Below are 16,842 nucleotides of genomic sequence, written 5' to 3' on the forward strand. Positions count from 1 at the left end.
TGGTCATCGTGGAGGCAGTGCCCACCTCTGTGTGGCAAATGGAAAGAAGACTGAAGGGAGACTTCAGGGAAAAGTTTTAGCCGCTGAGATGAGAACCCATATCCAAGACATTTTCTTATACAACATCTCACAGGGACTGAGGAAGAGGGGATCTGACAACCAACGTCCAAACCAGGTGCTGCTGCTGGCCTGTCAGAGGCACTGACAGATGTGAGCCTGAAAGCACAGACCCCAGCCAGGCGCCAAGGGATGGCCCGTCAGCTATGGCAGGCTGCAGTCACCGCACAGTTTGATTAACAGCTGTATGCTTCGTGCTGGATTATGGGGTGCTGAGAACAGCTGACCCCAGCAGCTCCAGAAATGTCTCACAGGAAGTAAGACAGAAAAAGTCATTGCATGGCCTTTGTTTTGTCAAGATTCACAGAGAGCTTGCTTCCTTATGTACACTGTGTCTGGGCTATAATGCATAGGAACAAACTGAGTAGTAATCGATGTGGATAATGACATTTAAGTGAAAAACATTACAATATACAAAACACAGAATAAAACATTCAATAAATTACACTTAGGAAACTAATACTTAAACCATGTAAGACAGTTTGATTCCATTAAAATCTGTATTACAACTCTTAGATAGAAAAAGGTGGGCAGTTCACTGCTTTCGAAACGCATTTGGTCATCAGTTTCCGCAGAACATCTTTGAACTCCTGGATCCTCATGCTGTAGATGAGGGGGTTCACTGCTGGAGGCACCACTGAGTACAGAAATGACACCACCAGGTCCAGGGATGGGGAGGAGATGGAGGGTGGCTTCAAATAGGCAACCATGCCTGTGCTGAGAAACAGGGAGAGCACAGCCAGGTGAGGGAGGCACGTGGAGAAGGCTTTGTGCCGTCCCTGCTCAGAGGGCATCCTCAGCACGGCCCTGAAGATCTGCATATATGACCCAGCAATGAATACAAGGGACACAAAATACAATAAGCCCAACTTCCCTGAGGTAGGAGTGTGAGCAGGAGAGCTTAAGGATGTGGGGGATTTCACAAAAAAACTGGTTGATGGCATTGCCTTGGCAGAGAGGCAGTGAAAATGTATTGGCAGTGTGCAGCAGGGAATAGAGAACCCCAGTGCCCCAGGCTGCTGCTGCCATGGTGGCACAAGCTCTGCTGTCCATCAAGGTCCCGTAGTGCAGGGGCTTGCAGATGGCAACGTAGCGGTCATAGGACATGATGGTGAGAATGCAATACTCTGCTGAGGTGAAGAAGAGAAAGAAAAAGACCTGTGCAGCACATCCTGAGTAGGAGATGACCCTGGTGTCCCAGAGGGCATTGGCCATGGCTTTGGGGAGAGTGGTGGAGATGCAGCCCAGGTCGAGGAGGGCGAGGTTGAGGAGGAAGAAGTCCATGGGGGTGTGCAGGCGGTGGTGGCAGGCTACGGCTGTGCTGATGAGGCCGTTGCCCAGGAGGGCAGCCAGGTAGATGCCCAGCAAGAGCCAGAAGTGCAGGAGCTGCAGCTGCCGCGTGTCTGCCAATGCCAGCAGGAGGAACTCGCTGATGGAGCTGCTGTTGGGCACCTGCAGTTCCTGGGCAGGGAGTCCTGTGCAGAGTGCAGAAAATAATGACAGAAGTCGAGATAACTTGCAGACACTCTCCTCCTGCTATACTATAGAAATGTTTCTTTCTTTTTGAAAAATGTTCATTTAACTCCATAACTTCAATTTCCTTGCATGAGCTTTAGTGTACCTTAAGAAGTAGAAGCTGAAAGAGCTCTTACTTTCCTCTCATTTCCTAATCATATCTCAGCCTCCTAGATAATTTCCTCTTACAATCAATTTCCATCCCTCATATCTTTATGCTGTCTGCACTCACAGTGCCCATCCCTACCTCTTTTCTGCACTTAAATTTCTGTTAGAGAAAGCTGTCTGTTTTCAGGATAAGAGCATTTTTCATGTCAGCAGAAAACGATAGCAATTTCAGCTGAAAGCACTTTAGGAGAATGTTCATATAAGGGCAAATTGTGAATGGTACAATTCAGGATTCTCAGAGATGTGTTCATATTTCACATCTCCTTTCAGAATTCTGCCTCCAGCTCATTCTCCTTCCCTAAGAACAGGTGTTGGAAAATCCCTGCCTCGTCTCTCCTCCTGCAAAGCACCCTTGGAAAAAAAATCACCCAGTGGTGAGTGTAGCTGTTATCCTCCTGCCCCAGGCAGCAGCTGTAGCAGCAGAAGACCTCTGCCCTGCCCTGCCGTGGGACTCCTTCCCCCCACACATCTCCCCGCAGCGCCCTGGGCAGCTCCCCGGGCAGGCTGAGTGCTGAGTGCTGAGTGCTGAGTGCTGAGTGCTGAGTGCTGAGTGCTGAGTGCTGAGCCTGGCAGGCGGCAGAGTCAAAGCCTGCAGTGAGACTTACCTTGTCAAAGGCTGTGAGCAGTGCTCCTGCAGTGAACTCAACACCTGCTCAAACCATACACATCCTATAAGCTCTCTGCCCTTTCTCTCCTCTCCTCCTGTCACCTGCAGGCTGTGCTGTGCAGAAGAGCTGCTCCTGGGCACAGCTGTCTCTCTGCAGCGCTGCCCACTTGTAGGAGCTCCCTGAGTCCCAGGAGCCCAGCCCAGCCCAGCCCAGCAGAGGATGTCATTTTCTCTTCCTCACTGCTCTCCCTGGAGATGACTTGGGGGCTGCAGGGCTGGCAGCTCCCGATAGACAACAGGGTCATCTCTGCAAAATGTACTTTGAAGTCAGATGAATTAATCACCAGTAGCCAAGCTGATTTCGGAAGCATTGTTTGTCCTAACAGATTGTGTGTGCCGAGCAAAGCTGCCAATGCCCCATCTGGTGTCATGGTTTTATGATTCTTGTTATCAGTATTCCACATCATAACATCATGTAAAGCACCGGGAATGAAAGAGTTAATACTCCAGTTCTGTGGACGGACAACTTTCTGGATACCTGGTTCTCAGAAGAGAAGAAGAACCGCATATCCCAGGGGACTCTGAGTTCAGAGGGGAAGATAAGCCGTGGGAGGAAGACCTGGGATCTCTCACTTACTCGCTGCCTGGCAGTGTGTGGCTGCGCGCCCCAGCCGTGCGCCTTCAATTCAAAGTAAGGCTTTGGGTTTCAGACACTTGCTCTCTCATTATATTTGAGTTATTACCCTGAATTCCAATTTTATTTTATAACATTGTGTTATCTTACATTCCAGTATCATGTTTAGTAAAAATAAGGCCCACATGGGACTTGGGCCTCACGGCATCCTTGCACCCCATGCAGAGTCTGGCAGCTGCTGTGCCCTGGTCTTTCATTTGACATCAGACAAACCTCCATCCCACTGCCCCAGGAAGGGCCCTGAGCCAGCAGGAGGGACACGATCTCCCTGCCAAGGCTCTGGGCATCAGGCCTTGGCCTTTCTGCTTCACAAGACAAAGGAGGCTTTGCTCAGCATCACAGCCACCATCCCAGTGCCTTGGTCTGCCTGCAATCATGGCTTCCAATTATCTGCTCTAACAAGTCCCTGAGGAAGCTTGCTTGTCCATGGCCCTCAGTGGGGCCCATTACTACTCCAAGAAACTTCACTGTTCCTTCTGACTTTGTACTCTTGAGCACTTCGTGCAATCTTCTTTCTGCACTGGAGGTGATGGACTCAGCAGCAAATGCCCCCTGGGGCCCATTACAACCTGAAGAGCCCTCCTGTGCCTTGTGCCTTCCTGTCATCTTCTTCAGCTGTTCAGAACTTGTACAGCAAACTGGACAGGTATCTGGAGACATCTAAAAGAGGAAGAGAACAACAGGCATTAATGAAGTCTATTTAATTAGTTAGTTATGGTTCAGTTTAAACAAGAATTTAAAGCAACACTTTGGAACTGATATTGACCCAGGATGTCCCCTAATGAGCTCTGCTCTGTCACTGTGTGGACAGATCCCCATCAGGCTTCCGTTTTCCTTGCTGGACAAGCCCAGCTCCATCAGTCTCTCCTCACATGTGAAGTGCTCCATCCCCAGTCACCTTGAGTGAACCTTCCCAAACTCACTTTGTCTTGCTCTCATCAGCCTTGTGTTGGGGATCTGAACTGTAGAGGCAATGCTCTGGATAATGCCTTCCCTCCATCTTCCACCCATTATCTTCTTCATATTAAAAAACTGGGAACTTGATTTCTTACCAGATTTCCAAATTCTGAAACAAGGAAGAATAGTTATTAATTATAGGAGATACTAACATTAAACATTTGGAAGGAATTCTTAACATTTCTAAGATCATGATTGTGAGGCATGGAACAGCTGTGGAACAGGTAGCCCAGAGAAGTGGTGGATGCCCCATCCCTGGCAAAGTTCAAGATGTCAAGGGCCCCAAGCATCCTCATGTACTGGATGACAGCGCTGCCCACAGCAAGGGAGGTGAAACTGGATGGTCTTTTAGGTCCTTCCGATCCAAGCCACTCAAGGATTCTGTGGTTCCTGTCAGTCTCGTCCAACTCAGAATCCTGTTTGCTTAGGTATTCCCTGATCACCTCTTTTTTCACCAAGGACACATCTGCCATGCACCAACAATTCCCACCTGTCTCTGCCTCCTAGGATTCCAAGAAGACCAGACAAACTAATAAACCGTGAGGTCAGGAAGGAAATGAGTATCAGAGACTTTTCCATGTCCTGTCTCACCATGTTCCCTACACCATTCTACTGTGGGCCCACATTCTCGTTAGCCTTTCTTTTGTAGACCACATATTTCTACAAGCCCTTCTTGTCTGTGATATGCCTGGGCACATTCAATTGCAGTTGAACTCTGACTTTCCTATACTCATCTCAGGAACACTGGACAAAGTCTCTGCATTGCTGCCAGGTGCTCACTTCTTGTTTCCATTTCCTGTACGCTTCCTTTCTGTGTTTGGGTTAGAGCAACACAATCAATTCACAATAATGCAGGATTTCTGACATCTTAACTTGCCTTCCTCTTCCTCGGAATGGAAATATTCTGCTTGGAAGCCAAGTTGCTTAGATAGTTGCCACATTTTTTGACCCTATTCCCTCAGTGCCTTTCTCTGCTGTTCTGTACACCACAGACACTTGAAGAAGCCCAGGTGTGCTCTACTGAAGCCCAAAGGATTGAGCTTGTCATTTGCCCTCCCTTCAGATTCCTCAGCTCCACCATCCCATGGCCACTGCAGACCAGGTTCTCTTTCACATTCACATTCCCCATCAACCCTTCCTTGGCAGTATGAGATGCAGCAGAGCACCTCTGCTCTTTGGTTCCTCTATGGCTTGGTCAAGAAGCTGCCAGCTGTGCTCTCCAGGGTTCTTCTGGATGGTGCATGCCCTGCTCTGCTGTCCCTGCAGCAGACACTGCAGTGGAAAAAGCCCCCAAATGGGACAAGGGCCTGAAAACACGAGGCTCCCATCTGCATGTAAAGGGCACCTTCCACTTGCTCTTCCTGATCAGGAAGCCAGGAACAGACACCGTTGGTCTCCTCTGTTTGCCATTGCCATTGCCATTCACTCTGACCTGGCTGCTCTGCCTCCCCCAAGATGAGCTCAGTGCACTCTCTGAAAGGGCAGTTGCCCTTCCTTGTCTCTTTTGGAAGCCATTTCACCACATCCCTGAGATCCAAACAAGACCTCAGGTCTGCAACTCTTCAAAGCTTTCTAGCCCAGCATGTGCTGGTGTTCTCATTAGTGAAAAAGCACAGAAGAAAACAACCTATTCAGGATGGGTCATTGGATTCAGTGCATCCATGGTCTTTATGAAGATGGCACAAAGGCATTGGATCCACTGTGGGGCGTCAAGTTGACTAAGCAGCACAGACACTCCTGGATCTGTCTTTCCTGAAGGCCCTGTGCTGCATTTGCAGCTGCATGTGAGTGTGCTGGACAGCCTGGAGAACTGGCATGACATGACATGACGTGGCTGCTTCTGACACTGTTTGCTTGAGAGCCCATAGAAAACTGAAGTGTTTTCTGTTAAACAATACAGATGTGTTAGCTCTGTCGTGCCTTGAGCTCCAGAATATTCAGCAGATGTAGAACAGAGAAAGATCTGCCTCTTCTTTTGAGAGCTCATCCATTTAGTCAGCTGAATAACTCTGCATGCTCCGTGGAGATGAGTAAAAAAGACACACAAGTGCCATAAATTGCCATCAATGCAAGGGTCTGATATCATTTAGGATGGCCAAGAATATCTCCATCCCCTCTCTGGCCCTCAGCTGATGCTCAGGAAGGAAAGGAGGTGTCTGTCTCAGGGATTTCCCACGCACTTCCCAAGCACTAGCACACATCCAGGAGCACCCCAGGCACCTTGGTCATCACCCAGGCTCTGTGTGTGGGCAACTGACTCCCCGCTGAAGGACCAAGGACTCGGAGCAGGAGCTCACATGCAGGCAACTCCTTGTGCACATCTGAACTGAACCAGAGGAATCCCTGAAACTCCTGTTGGTCCGTGGGGAGCAGAATCTGATTTCAGCCCCAGAGTTTCCAACTAGCGATGAAATGCCTGCGCTACCTCAGCTGGATCAGTGCCCTGCCCAGGGGAAGTCCACCCTTCCTGACCTTCTCAGTGTGTCCTTTTTGTTTCAGCAAACACTCTCTAATCATATGTCTGGAATTAGTCACTGTCCACTGGACGTCTGGTGGTTAACTAAGCAGATTTCAAAGTAAAGTCATGACACTGTTATTTTTCAGGAGCTGTTGGCCATGGAGATGCAGGGACATCTCAAGGGAGATTACCTGGGGAAAAAAAAATCACATCCTCTGTTGCTGAGTTGGGCCAGGCTCCTGGGACACAGGAAGCTCCTACAAGGGGGCAGTGCTGCAGAGAGACAGCTGTGCCCAGGAGCAGCTCTTCTGCACAGCACAGCAGGGCTGGGGGCATGATCCGCAGGTGACATGAGGATAGAAGAGAGAGGAAGGAGAGTTACAGTCTATGTGGAGTGTGAGCAGGCTGTGAGCTCACTGAAGGAACACTGCTCACAGCCATAGACACGGTAAGTCTCTGGCTGCAGGCAGTGCTGCTGCTTTTACTGGAGGGATCACTAAATCAGGGACTTCCCATTGCAGATCAGGATGCAGGGAGTCTGTGTTTCTTTATTATGAAAATGACTTGTTCCATATGAGGGCTTCCCCCCTCAGGGCAGGGGCCTTCAGCTGCCACAGCTTCTGCCTGGGGCGGGGGACTCACAGATTCACTGCATGCCAGAATGTTTCTAAGGACACTGTGCAAGAGGAGAGACAAGGCAGGGGAAGGGAAAGGACTGGAGGCAGAAATCTAGATGGGGCTGTTCACTTAGAACACATCTCTGAGACTCCTGATTCACACTATTCTCACTCACTCTGTGAACAGTCACACAATGTGCATTCAGCCTCTCCTCTCTTGAAGGATAGAACAAAATTACAATACTGTCGTATTCTCCAGACATGAATAATGAAATTAACCTGCAGTCGGGCAGCTTTCTCTAGCAGAAATGTAATGGCACATCGGATGGGACTGGGTGCTTTAAAAGCAGTTGGGTTAAAGACAGGGAAAGAGATGAAAATATCCAGGGAGATGGGATAAGATTAAAAAATGAGAAAAATATATAAGCTGCATACTCGTCTTCTGCTTATGGAATGCTAAACTTCATGAAATTAAATTGAAGTTATGGAGCTAAATGAACATTGTGCAGAGAGAAAGAAAAAAAAAATATATAGCAGAAGGAGTGCCTCTGAGAATGATCTTGACATTATTTTCTGCACTCTGCACAGGACTCCCTGCCCAGGAACTGCAGATGCCCAACAGCAGCTCCATCAGCGAGTTCCTCCTGCTGGCGTTGGCAGACACGCGGCAGCTGCAGCTCCTGCACTTCTGGCTCTTGCTGGGCATCTACCTGGCTGCCCTCCTGGGCAACGGCCTCATCAGCACAGCCGTAGCCTGCCACCACCGCCTGCACACCCCCATGTACTTCTTCCTCCTCAACCTCGCCCTCCTCGACCTGGGCTGCATCTCCACCACTCTCCCCAAAGCCATGGCCAATGCCCTCCGGGACACCAGGACCATCTCCTACTCAGGATGTGTTGCCCAGACATTTCTGTTCGTCTTTTTCTTTTCAGCAGAGTATTGTATTCTCACCATCATGTCCTATGACCGCTACGTTGCCATCTGCAAGCCCCTGCACTACGGGACCTTGATGGACAGCAGAGCTTGTGCCACCATGGCAGCAGCTGCCTGGGGCACTGGGGTTCTCTATTCCCTGCTGCACACTGCCAATACATTTTCCCTGCCTCTCTGCCAAGGCAATGCAGTGGACCAGTTCTTCTGTGAAATTCCCCACATCCTCAAGCTCTCCTGCTCACACTCCTACCTCAAAGAGATTTGGCTTCTTGTGATCAGTGCCTCTTTAGCATCTGGGTGCTTTGCTTTCATTCTTTTCTCCTATGTGCAGATCTTCAGGGCCGTGCTGAGGATGCCCTCTGAGCAGGGACGGCACAAAGCCTTCTCCACGTGCCTCCCTCACCTGGCCGTGGTCTCCCTCTTTGTCAGCACTGCCATGGTTGCCTACCTGAAGCTCCCCTCCATCTCCTCCCCATCCCTGGACCTGGTGGTGTCATTTCTGTACTCGGTGGTGCCTCCAGCAGTGAACCCCCTCATCTACAGCATGAGGAACCAGGAACTCAAGGATGCCTTGAGGAAAATGATGCCCTGGTCACATTTCAGCAGGCATAAACTTCACATGTCTCAACAAGTGACTCAGTTTGTACAATAACATACTTACGTTCCTTACTGATTATAATATTTATTTATGTTTATCACTTCATTTTTCTTTGCTGTTCATATATATGTGTGTGTGTGTAATTATCATTAGTGGTTATCACGGTCCTACACATATGTTTGGCTTCCTTCTACTTGTACTGAGGCATCACCGTGCTCTTTTTCTCCTGGAGCCCACAGGAACTCTGGCTCAGTGCTGACTTTCTCACAGCCTCCATGTTCCACCTCTGTGTCTGCAGGCAAATGAGATGCCAGCAGGCACCGTGGAGCTGATATAGGCTTGATTAGCAAATGGGATCAATGTATTAGCCGGTTGAACAATATATTACTTTAGCAGAAGGAATCAGTGTGTGCTCGTTGTAAAACTTCTGTGTTTAGCTTTGACTGGTGTGTGAACAGCCCTGTTTTTATCAATGATCCTGTTTCACAGAAGCTCTGAAATCACTTTTTTGCCTCCACCAGGTGCAAGGACTTGTTCTTGGGTTTGATATAACTGTTTGCACTTACACCAGACCAAGATAGAAAGTTGTTGATTGTGGCAAAACAAGCAATGGAAGTTTGCCAAATTGGGGGGAAAGAGCTAAAAGGTGAGCCAGGGTGCACCATGATGAAGAGGAAGATGAACTAAAGGGGAGGAAGTAGGTGCGGTGAGAAGGAGGACATGTGGTGTCAGGGGCTGTGCTGGGGGCCCATCTCTGTACCACTGCACGCATGCTGCCCCACACAGTGCCTGCACTGAGCTGCCAGGGGCTGCCTGTGGGGCGGTGGGGCCGGGCTGTCCTGCAGAGGGGAAGGCAGACGGAGCCTCATGCTGCGGGGCTGGGACCCCAAAATCAGCCTGGAACTCAGCGCCCAGCTGCGCTGTGCTCACCTTGCCTGGCTCCCAGGTGCCCCCTGTGCTGCTCTGTCACTGCCCCTCTACAGGACAGGGGAGAGAACACATCTCAGCAATTCCTGGGTTGAGGCACAAAGCGTTTTATTCTTTCTTTGCTTAAAACCCAAAGACAACAAACTGTGTGGGTCAATGGCTACATATCACTGCAGGGTTTTTTGTTGTTGTTGTTTGTTTGTTTTTTTCTGCACACTTGGGATCAGCTATTGAATTCTGCGTCCCTTTCACGTTAATATATTGTTTGAAACTGCACCTAACCCACAACACATGTTTCTGTTATTCTATATAATATAAATTATTTCCAACACATGTCTGCTCACTGTTAGTTAGGATTTCACATCCTCTTCTTCCTTACCTATTTACTCTAATCCAAGTGATATGCCATGTTTCTATTTAATCTTTATTGTCTCATGTCCTGACTTTTTTCCCCTAATATTTAATAATAACTTCCCAAATTACCCCTGTGTACAAGTTGTTATTTCTGTTCTTGTTGTCAGACCCAGTCATTGTGTCACTGCAGCTCTGGTAATGATTCCTTTGCTGAACTCCAGACCATTCCAATAACAGCTCTCTGGGTACTGAAGGGAAGGTTGCTAAGTTACAGAAACACACTTATCTACCAGGTGCCACTTGTAAGCAAAGAATCAATCTAATAAACAATTTCTTCGTGTGTGCTGTAAAAAGATGTGTTTTACTATAACACAGCCTTAGTCCTAGGATCTACAATGCTTTCATTGTCAGTACATCAGTTACACAGAGTGGTACAGAAATCTCCCTGCACTTTTGGAAGTCCTTTGGCATGGTCCCACATCACTTCCTTATCTCTGTGGAGAGATGTGTGAGATGGATTTGAAGGGCAGAGTGTTCACTGGATAAGAAATTGGTTGGAAGGTCGCAGCCAAAGGACTGTGGTAAATGGCTCTCTGGGAAATCGGCTCCACCGGGTGGAGGCTGATCACAAGTTATGTCCACAGGGGTCAGCCTTGGGACCAGAGCTGTTCAACGTCTATCAGAGGCATGGATGATGAGACAGAGAGCACCCTCAGCAAGTGTGCTGATGTCACCAAGCTGTGTGGTGCAGTTGGCATGACAGAATGAAGGGGTGCCATCCAGAGGGACCTGGCCAGGATTGAAAAGTGGGCCCAAAGAAACAGCATGAGGTTCAACAAGATCAAATGCCAGTTTTTGCACTTGTGTCGGGACAATCCCAGGCATGAGGGTTGAATTCCTAGAGAGCAGCCCTGAGGGGAAGGACTTCAAGATGGTAGATGAAAACCTGAACAGGAGCCAGCAGTGTGTGCTTGCAGCCTGAGAGGCCAACTGCACCCTGGGCTGCATCAACAGGGAGGTGGTCATCAGAGCAAGGGAGGGCACTGTCCTTCTCTACTCAGCCCTCAGAAGGCCCCATCTGGAGCATGATGTAAAGCTTTTAGAGAAGGTCCAGAGGAAAGCCACGAGGGTGATCAGAGGGCTGGAGGACCTCTCCTGGAAAGACAGGCTGAGGGAGATGGGAGAAGAAACAGCCTGGAGGAGAACACATTGCAGCCTTCCAGTACTCACCGAGAGCTCAGAAAGAAGAGGGAAATCAACTTTTAACATGGGCAGATATCACAAGGTACAAATGTTTTAAATTGCAAGAGTTGAGATTTAGATTAGAGACTGGGAGGATCTTTTCAGAGAGAGGGTGGTGAGGTCCTGGCTGTTGTGGTGTTGTGATTTTTTTTTATGTCAGTATTCCACACCAAAACATCATGTGAAGCAGTGGGAGTTAAAGAGTTAGCGTTCTGGTTCCACTTGCTGCCTTTTATGGGCATTTTGAGCATTCTGATGGGAGGGGAGGGGCAAAATTCCCTGGAGCACATGGTATGAAGAAGAAGATAGGTGGAGATCTGGACCGCACCACAGTGGCTCTCCCTCAGGCCCCACTCAGTTTGCAGCAGAGAAGGGCATGTGCTTCCCTTGTACTATCGTGGGGACTCACACTTTGGGCACACTTTGGTTCAGTAGGATTTAGTAAATTACCATTCCTCCTCAGATCGTTGCTGCTGTGATCCATTTGTTAAACCCATCTACTAGCTCTCGGCCCTTCCACCTCTCCCAGAGTGCGTGGCCTCCCTGGGGCCTCCCTGCACCACCAGCATCACCAGAAAAGTCCCAGGTCTGGTTCGCTCCTCTGATTACTACCCATTCTTGATAGTTCAGGTAAGCAGTGATGAAACTGTTCAGGGAAGCCTGCGACCTATGCAAAAGGATTTCAGGGGTTGGGGCGAATGGCTGAGAGAGTGGCATCACAAGCGGTATTATTCTCTCTCCTTCTTCTGGGGTGGTGAGGGATGCAGAGCAGTCTAGGAAATGGCAGGCTTTGAATAAGTGGCAGAAAGGTTGGTGCCACCACAGAACTCTGGGTTCTTTGCCCATGGGGAGGACGGAAGAGAAAACTGGATGTGAATTGAGAGCAAATCTAAAGAAATGTGTGTGTAAAAACCAGAGTGAAGTATGGGTAAAGCACGTAGAGAAGTGTGAATAAAGCTGGACTAAAGTGTGAATAAACTTGAAGTGTGAGAAAGACCAGGAGCAAAGTGTGGGTAGACCAGGAGTAGAGCGTGAGTACACCCGGAGCAGGGTGTCAGTAAAAATCGGAGAAAAGTTTGAGTAAACCCAGAGTGAAGTGTGAGTAAACTTGAAGAAATGTTTCAGTAAACGCTGAGGAAAGTGTGAGTAAAACACACACACACAAAATGTGAATAAACCCAGAGTAATGTGTGAGAGAACTTGGAGTAAAGAGTGAGGTGGGCATTTCAAGGATCCCTGCATTACATTTGTGATACTGTTGTGTGGGGAGGTGCAGCAGAAGTCATCTTCACAAAAGGAGAGCAAATAATCCAAATTCTTCTGCAAGCTGGTTTTGCTATTAAGCGAGGCAAAGTGAATGGACCTGCTCAGGAGATTCAGTTCCTAGGTATAAAGTGGCAAGATGGGCGTCATCACATTCCAGCAGATGTGACCAACAACATCACTGCTATGTCTCCACCCACTAGCAAGAGAGAGACACAGTCTTTTCTGGGTGTAGTGGGCTTTTGGAGACTGCATGTTCCAAACTATGGCCTTATTGTGCACTTCCTTCATCAGGTGACGCAGATGAAAAATGACTTTACATTTCAAAAGCAGCAGGCTTTTGAACAGATTGAAGAGGACATAGCCCGTGCCATGGCCCTAGGGCCAGTATGGCTGGGACAGGATGTAAAGAACATCCTGTACACTGCTGCTGGAGAGAAAGGTCCCACTTGGAGTTTGTGGTAAAGATCCTCAGGAGAGACCCGAGGATGATGCCTGGGATTTTGGAGGCGAGTATAAAGAGGGTCCAAAGAGTGCTACACTGCAACTGAGAAGGAGATCTTAGCTGCATATGAGGGGATTCGGGCTGCTTCTGAAGTGGTCGGTACTGAAACACAGCTCCTCTGGCACCTCGACTGCCAGTGCTGAACTGCATGTTTAAACGAAAGGTTCCCTCCACCCATCATGCAACTGATGCCACTTAAAGTAAGTGGGTTGCACTGATTACACAACGAGCGCGGATGGGGAACCTCAGCTGATTTGCAACCCCTGGTTGGATAACAGTGAAACTGACACTCAGTGTCCAGACACAGGCATCAGTTTAATGTGAATCTGTGCACTACAGTTATCTGTAAGGTATTGGCACTTCTACACTTATTTCCATGTGCAGCTACACTTTGTGATGTTGTAAGAAATCAAAGTAAGCCTTGTGTTACTTAACAATTCTATGAGAGGAAGAGAAAGAATAGAGAGAGACAGAGTAGGGGGTAGGGAGGAAAGAGGGACAGAGAAAGACATCACAAGTCTGGGTTCCAGCTTTGATCCAGCAGAGAGAAGTGGAGGGTCCTTGACTTGTAAGCGTGCTTGTCTCATAGTTTTGAAGCATGAAAGTCTCCAAACAGGACCTCAAGGATCTCTCTGGCGTCCTTCTGTGGCTCCTAGGTTTACAGGTGTGCCATTCAGGGTTGTGAGGTGGCAATAAACAAGTCCATCAAAAACAAGTTTGCAGTCACAACTTCCTACAGAATGATGAGAACATTTTGGGCAGAGCAAGGCTGTCTCATTTTTCACAGGATTCCCTCCTCCCCAAGTGTCCAGCCTTCAGTCTGTTGACATGGCAATGCTCTTCCAAGCTGTTAAAACAACTCCAGGCACACCGCAGGCAAAGCGTCCTTTTTTTGTTGGTCTGCTACGTAATGCAGGACCTGAGGGCTGACACAAATGCAAGGAGAAAGGAGAACAGCGTGCAAAGGTGGTGCAAGGAGAGCAGCACTGAAAAGAGCACGTCCTGCTGCTGCCCATGGCCGTGGCTCCAGGGAAGCAGCAGCACAACTCCAAGGCAGGAGAGAGGGAGCGCCCAGCGGGCGGTGAGGGGCAGCCCCACAGACACCAGGGCTGCTGCAACGTGTGGCATTGGGCTCTTGGTTCCTGCAGCCCTCCTGTGTGCAGGGCTGCTCTCTGAGATACAGATGATAGACTAATGTATACACATATGATATCATTCAAGCCTTGTGCTTGAAGAACAATAAAGTGTTCAGAAATAAGAAAAAAAATGTAGGTGGGAAATATCAATTAATAATATTATTTATGTAGAGTAAAAACTATTGTAAGAATTAAAAAAAAAAATGAGGAAAAAGTTGAAATACTACATGATGCCATTCCCAGCTTTTCTTGAGGTTGTGGTAATCATGTGAACATAATGAAGACATAATGAAAGCTGAAGAAAAATATATATAAATAGATTCCTGAGGGCATCCTTGAGGTCCCGGCTCCTCATGCTGTAGATGAGGGGGTTCAGTGTTGGAGGCACCACCGAGTACAGAAATGACACTACCAGGTCCAGGGATGGAGAGGAAAGCGATGGGGACTTCAGATTGGCACATATACCAGTGCTGATAAACAGGGAGACCACGGCCAGGTGAGGGAGGCACGTGGAGAAGGCTTTGTGCCGTCCCTGCTCAGAGGGCATCCTCAGCACAGCCCTGAAGATCTGTGCATATGACATAACAACAAAAACAAAACAAGCAAGAAAGATTAAGGCACTAAATATGATAAGCCCAACTTCTCTGAGGTAAGAACCAGAGCAGGAGAGCTTGAGGATCTGGGGGACTTCACAGAAGAACTGATTGATGGCATAGCCTTGGCAGAGAGGCAGGGAAAATGTATTGGCAGTGTGCAGCAGGGAATAGAGAACCCCAGTGCCCCAGGCAGCTGCTGCCATGGTGGCACAAGCTCTGCTGTCCATCAAGGTCCCGTAGTGCAGGGGCTTGCAGATGGCAACGTAGCGGTCATAGGACATGATGGTGAGAATGCAATACTCTGCTGAAAAGAAAAAGAAAAAGAAAAAGACCTGTGCAGCACATCCAGCATAGGAGATGTGCCTGGTGTCCCAGAGGGCATTGGCCATGGCTTTGGGGAGAGTGGTGGAGATGCAGCCCAGGTCGAGGAGGGCGAGGTTGAGGAGGAAGAAGTACATGGGGGTGTGCAGGCGGTGGTGGCAGGCTACGGCTGTGCTGATGAGGCCGTTGCCCAGGAGGGCAGCCAGGTAGATGCCCAGCAAGAGCCAGAAGTGCAGGAGCTGCAGCTGCCGCGTGTCTGCCAACGCCAGCAGGAGGAACTCGCTGATGGAGCTGCTGTTGGGCATCTGCAGTTCCTGGGCAGGGAGTCCTGTGCAGAGTGCAGAAGATAATGACGAGTCAAGACCATTCGCACAAACACTCTTCCCACTGCTATACAGAAGTTTTTCTGTGTGTATGGATAATGTTCATTTAACTCCATTACGGGAGTTTATTTTAATGAGCTTCACCGTACCTTAATAAGTAGAAGTTTATGGGGCTCTTATTTCCTGTCATTCTCTGATCATATCTCAGCTGCCTGGATATTTTACAAGCCATTTCCATGTCTCATGTCTTTACCTGTCTGCACACAGAGTGCCCATCTCAAGTTCTCTGCATTCAAAGTTCTCTTAAAGAAAGCTGCCTGTTTGCAGACAAAGTGCATTGTTCCCGTCTGCAGAGAATTACGAAAATTTCAGCTGGTGCTGTCCTTTGGGAGAGGAGAAACTGAAAGCACTTGAGGACATGATTCATATAACAGCAGAATGAGAAATGTACAATTCAGGATTCTCAGTGCTCATATTCCACAGCTCCTTTCAGATTTCTGTCTAAAACACTTCCCCTTTCCTATGTACAGAAAATGGAAAATCCCTGCCTTCTCACTCCTCTTGCAAAGTGGCATTGGAAACAGCCTACAGTGCAGTGTAGCTGTGATCCCCCTGCCCAGGCAGCAGCTGTGGCAGCAGAAGGCCCCTGCCCTGCCCTGCCCTGCCGGGGGGCTCCTTCCCCCCACACATCTCCCCACAGCGCCGTGGGCAGCTCCCCGGGCAGGCTGAGTGCTGAGTGCTGAGTGCTGAGTGCTGAGTGCTGAGTGCTGAGCCTGGCAGGCGGCAGAGTCCCTGGCCCGGCACACAGCCCCTGGGGCACAGCAGGGACCTGCTCTGCAGGACAGCCCTGGGCACCCGGCTGCAGCCCCGGCTGCACAGCCTGCAGCCGTCCTGGGACACGCAGCCCTCAGGGCTGTGCTCTGATGCTGCAGCACAGAAGCCCTCAGCTGGAGCAGGTCTTTTTCCATGATAAAGAAACAGAGTTTGCAGCCTGATCTGCAATGGGATGTCACCAGCATAGTGATCCCCGCAGAAAAAGCCACAACATTGCCTGCAATGAGAAATTACCTTGTCAAGGGTTGTGAGCAATGCTCCTTCAGTGATCTCACAGCCTGCAAACGTACCTCACAGCCTGTAAGCTCTTTCCTTCTGTCCCAGTCACCTTCAGATCATGCTCCCAGCACTGCTGTGTGCTGCACAGGAGCTGCTCCTGGGCACAGCTGTCTCTCTGCTGTGCTGCCCACTACTATAAGCTCCCTGTGTCCCAGGAGCCCAACCCAGCTCAGCAGCAGAGAATGTGATTTCCTTCTCTCCCTGGAGGTATCCATGGCCCTCCTGAACTGAGAGCTCCTGCAACGCAGTAGGGTCATAGCTACAGAATGTACTTCAAAGTCAGCTCAATTAATCAACACATCCACTGGATTCCGAAAGCACAGTTGTTCCTACAAGAAGAAATTTTATCATGAGAGAAACAAATGGCAAATCTGGAAATGCTCCATTCATGACTTGT

General features: G+C 49.0%; 2 protein-coding genes across 2 annotated transcripts; one reads left to right on the forward strand and one right to left on the reverse strand.

Moving 5' to 3' along the window:
- Positions 1-629: 629 nt before the first annotated feature.
- LOC149914439 (olfactory receptor 14J1-like) lies at positions 630-15,314 on the reverse strand. The gene is made up of 2 exons (XM_090126343.1): positions 14,558-15,314; positions 630-829 (listed from the first exon to the last, which is right to left on the reverse strand). Exons 1-2 carry the CDS (start codon positions 15,312-15,314, stop codon positions 630-632), a joined length of 957 nt encoding a protein of 318 aa, XP_089982469.1.
- LOC149914440 (olfactory receptor 14C36-like) lies at positions 7,745-8,719 on the forward strand. Its single transcript, XM_090126337.1, has one exon. The coding sequence runs from the start codon at positions 7,745-7,747 to the stop codon at positions 8,717-8,719; it is 975 nt and encodes a 324-aa protein (XP_089982463.1).
- Positions 15,315-16,842: the final 1,528 nt, after the last annotated feature.

Source organism: Phasianus colchicus, chromosome 29 (assembly GCF_987193195.1).
Source record: "Phasianus colchicus chromosome 29, bPhaCol1.hap1.1, whole genome shotgun sequence".
NCBI lineage: Eukaryota > Metazoa > Chordata > Aves > Galliformes > Phasianidae > Phasianus > Phasianus colchicus.